This window comes from Helobdella robusta (genome assembly GCF_000326865.2).
Source record: "Helobdella robusta unplaced genomic scaffold HELROscaffold_79, whole genome shotgun sequence".
NCBI classification, from domain to species: Eukaryota; Metazoa; Annelida; class Clitellata; order Rhynchobdellida; family Glossiphoniidae; genus Helobdella; species Helobdella robusta.
In genome coordinates, this window is record NW_008705453.1 from 356,360 (window position 1) to 361,359 (window position 5,000).

Sequence of the window (5,000 nt, forward strand, 5' to 3'; positions counted from 1 at the left end):
ATAATATTTATCTCTAAGATGTTAGTATTTTTTCTAAATAAAAATCTCGAAAAAATACAAAAGCTGGCCAAAAACTTCATGTGCCACTATATTAGAAACACACACATGCACACACACACACACACAAACATACACACACATACAATAGAAACAACACCACACACACAACAACAACAACAGCACCACACACACAACCACAGGTAGCACGATCGATGACGATAATCTTTGTAGTCATCTTTTCTCTAATCATTCTAAAACGACACATCTCCTACACAATCATCTTCTGCTGTCTGATGGTGGCCATTGGGTTCATACTGGGTATTGACCAAGAGGGGCTGGGCCGGGGTGTTTCTGCCTATGGGGTATTCTTCGGTGTAACCTCCAGCATTTTTATTGCTCTGACTGGTATTTATACTAAACAGGTTTGTGTGTGCGTGTGTTTGTGTGTGTTTGTGTGTGTGTTTGTGTGTGTGTTTTTGTGTGTGTGTGTTTGTGTGTGTGTGTGTTAGTACGTGTGTGTGTGTGTGTTTGTGTGTGAGTGTGAATATATGTATGTTGATAATATATTTGAGACAATGATATGCTAGAATTTGTTTTCATGGTTCGATGGTTCACTAATTGCCAAGTTCATTCACGCACACACACACACACACACACACACACACACACACACACACGAACAAACGCATACACAGGCGCTAACAGTAGTTGACAAAAACGAATTTAAACTGACAATGATTGTGAACCTTCTCGCTTCTGTTATGTTTCTGCCAGTTTTAATAATTCTGGGTGAGTTCGGCCAGGCTTATAGTAGCAGCAGGGTTTTCACCATTCAATTTTGGGGCTTGATGACTCTAACTGGAATTCTGGGTAAAGTTTTTATGTGTGTGTGTGTGTGTGTGTGTGTGTGTGTGTGTGTGTGTGTGTGTGTGTGTGTGTGTGTAAAAATGTGTGTGTTCGTCATTATATAGGTCTGTATATGTGAGCATGAATTTGGGAAAATAGAATTCCAATTGGAGTTTTGGGTAAAAATTAAAAAAAAAATCAGACTATGAAAGACGACGCAAAGTTTTTGAAAATCAATGGCTCCAACTAGAGTTTTGTATCGTGTCTGTGTGTGTGTGTGTGTGTGTGTGTACGTGTGTGTGTATGTGCGTGTGTGTGTATAGTCAACATCTGCATTACTTTTTGTGAGCTGTAATAATATTTTTTAAAATCTCAAATCTCAAAACGTATCACCATTTTATGAAATGTTTGTTTAAATTTTCGTAAGTAAATATTTGCCTAGGTGTGAGTGTGTGTGCTATAAACTTTCATCTCTCTCTCTCTCTCTCTCTCTTTCTCTCTTTCTCTCTCTCTCTCTTTATTATTCTAATTATCTTTTTATCCATCTTTTTTGATGTCCCTTCCTCACTCTTTTCTTCTACTGTCTGTCCCTCTGTCTGTCTGGATGCGTCTGTCTGTCCGTCTCATTTTCTCTCTCTTTCTCTATCTATCTCTATTTGTTTCTCAATCTTTAATTTAATTTTCTGCCTATCTTTTTTTTTCTTCTCTTTCTCTCTCTCTCTCTCTCTCTCTCTCTCTCTCTCTCTCTCTCCTTTATACATATAAGAAAGAGAAATAAAGAAAGAGAGAAAGAGAGAGAATCTGGTAAAATTTTAGAGAGGCTGTATTCAACAAGAGCCGCATAACATGTACTTTCGTATACATACATAGATACAGGTGCATGTAGGTATGTTTGTGTGTGTGCGTGTGTGTGTGCGTGTGTGTATGCGTGTGTGTGTTGTATGATGCTCGTTAGTTTAGGCATGACTCGATGGTTAATTTGATTATTATTTTTTTCATTTTGGTTTGATTGTTTTTTTTATAATTTGTTTGTTTGTTGTTGTGATTTTGTGGTTTGCGGTTGACGTCGTTATTATTATTATTATTATTATTATTATTATTATTATTGTTGATTTTGCTGTTATTGTTGATGTTTTATTTAAAATCACTACAACATCCATTGTTTCGGTCGTTATAGCAGCTGTAGTAGTAGCAGTAATGGTAGCAGTAGTAGTAGTAGTAGTAGTAGTAGTAGTAGTAGTAGTAGTAGTAGTAGCTGTAGTAGTGGCAGCAGTAGTAGTAGTAGCAGTATTAGTAGTAGTTCCATTAGCAGCGATAGTAATATGTTTAGTTCTAAAAGTTACATGTTAATGTTAATTTGACCATGATCACAATGATGCGGATGGTGGTAGTAGTAGTAGTATTTGTAGTAGTAGTAGTAGTAGTAGTAGTAGTAGTAGTAGCTGTAGTAGTGGCAGCAGTAGTAGTAGTAGCAGTATTAGTAGTAGTTCCATTAGCAGCGATAGTAATATGTTTAGTTCTAAAAGTTACATGTTAATGTTAATTTGACCATGATCACAATGATGCGGATGGTGGTAGTAGTAGTAGTATTTGTAGTAGTAGTAGTAGTAGTAGTAGTAGTAGTAGTAGCTGTAGTAGTGGCAGCAGTAGTAGTAGTAGCAGTATTAGTAGTAGTTCCATTAGCAGCGATAGTAATATGTTTAGTTCTAAAAGTTACATGTTAATGTTAATTTGACCATGATCACAATGATGCGGATGGTGGTAGTAGTAGTAGTATTTGTAGTAGTAGTAGTAGTAGTAGTAGTAGTAGTAGTAGTAGTAGTAGTAGTAGTAGTAGTAGTAGTAGTAAGCATTTATAATGTTAATGTCACGATCATACTCCTTGATATATTGGTTTGGGGAAATTTTATTTTTTTGGAGTGAATGAATGATTGATTGGATGAGTAAGTGAGTGAATGAGTGAGTGAATGAATGAGTGAAAGAGTGAATGACTGAAAGAGTGAGTGAATGAATGAGTGAAAGAGTGAGTGAATGAGTGAGTGAAAGAGTGAGTGAGTGAGCGAGCGAGTGAGTGCACGAATAAACGAATGAATATAGTTGACGGATTGAACAAATGATGAATAATTGAAGATTGAATTTAAAAAAAAAATAAATGAGTGACTGATTGAATGAATGTTGTGCTGAACGATTTCTCAAACGACTCTCACACAACCACAAAAAAACAGGCAGACAAACATACATACGCACAAATACACAAACATACAAACAACCATACATACATATTTACAAACAAACAATACAAACATATATATATACATACATACGAAACGAAACGAAATTTTATTTGCTCCATAAAATTAAAAAAGAATTTAATCATAAGAAGCGGGCTGACTATGATAGAATTCTTATTGAAATTCATCGAGCATGGCCACCGTAACAGAAAATACAAATTATGTTTCTAGTTTTCCATATAAATTATACACCTTTGAAAGTAATGGCCCTTGAATAATCCACAATTAAAAACCAACACATACATTTATGTGTGTTTTCAATAAAAACGATTTAACCTATTTTTGAAGTTCTTGTGCATATTTTCATTACAAAAACCATTTTTCATAATATAATTCCATACTCTTGGACCTTTACATATAATATGTGAAAAGAGTATATTCGTTTTTGATTTGTTAGCTAAAATGTTATTTAATCGTCTATTGTTAGTATTTAAATTGAAATAGTTATTGAAAATATGCGGGAGCTTATTAGTTAGCTTATTAGTTAGCTGTTATACATACATGCATGCATACATAAATACAAACATACATATATACATACATACATGCATACATAAATACAAACATACATATATACATACATACAAACAAACAACTAACCAACCGTACATGCGTACGAGTACACAAATAAACAACCAACCATACATACATATTTACAAACAAACAATACATACATACAAACAACCATACATACGTACAAACAAACAAACAACCATACAAACAAACAAACAACCATACATACAAACTACAAACAACCATACAAACAAACAAAAGTACAAACAACCATACAAACTAACAAACAACCATCCCTACGTACAAACAAACAAACAAAAGAACAAACAACCATACAAACAAACAAACACACCTACAGGCTTCTTAATCTCTTGGATAAGCGCCGTCCAAATTAATGTGACGTCACCTGTCTCGCACCACATCAGCGCCAACTGCAAAGCTATCTTGCAGACGATCATAGCCGTCAGCGTCTACAGCGAGTCGAAGAGCTGGCTCTGGTGGCTGAGCGTCTGTCTAGTCGTGACTGGAGCCTGTCTCTATGCCGTTCAGAGGTGTCTAGACTGTTTATTGTTCGTTGTTTCTGTCTTCTTGCGGGTGGTGTCTAGACTAAAATAAATAACTAAAATAAATAATTGACATAATAACTTTTATCAAGCTAACTTTTTTAGTTAGTGATTTAATACTAATCTAATACTAATCCAAAATCCGTTCGCGAAAATTCACTTTGGTAGGAAGCAGCAGCAGAAGGAGGTGAAAGTGATTTAATACTAATCCAAAGTGATTTAATACTAATCCAAAATGATTTAATACTAATCCAAAGTGATTTAATACTAATCCAAAGTGATTTAATACTAATCCAAAGTGATTTAATACTAATCCAAAGTGATTTAATACTAATCCAAAGTAATTTAATACTAATCCAAAGTGATTTAATACCGCCTCAAAAATTCTGCTTCTCAATTGAGACACCTCTTAAACGCTGATGTAATTATTTAAATGCCATTCAAGTATTTAACTACTCTAAACACCCGACAACACAGATACAGGGAAGAGGAAGAGGAGAAGCGCAAGCAGCAGCTTCTGCCACTACATGTGGACGTCTCCAACGACCAAATTAAAATTGGTAATGTATAACAAAAGTGGGCCAACGTGTACAGTACACAAACGTATACACACCCACACACATACAAATATACATACATACGTATACACACACAATGATTAATAATAATAATTGCATCTAGTTAATACTGTATAAACATTAATGTTCGGTTCGATTTTTGTTCTTCTGGCTGTAATGTTAAGTTATTTTTTTTATCAAAACGACTTTAATTTATTGTATTACTCACG

The 5,000-nt window shown here is 34.6% G+C and overlaps 1 protein-coding gene across 1 annotated transcript in view; it reads left to right on the top strand.

Annotated features, from left to right (window-relative positions):
• HELRODRAFT_182038 (hypothetical protein) overlaps positions 1–5,000 on the top strand; it is a gene marked incomplete at both ends in the record, with an annotated part of 5,563 nt that overhangs the window by 482 nt on the left and 81 nt on the right. Inside the window, 3 exons of the mRNA XM_009031796.1 lie at positions 201–405; positions 4,009–4,201; positions 4,691–4,778. Coding sequence (XP_009030044.1) covers positions 201–405; positions 4,009–4,201; positions 4,691–4,778 — 486 coding nt within the window. The remainder of the gene's footprint in view (positions 1–200; positions 406–4,008; positions 4,202–4,690; positions 4,779–5,000) is intronic.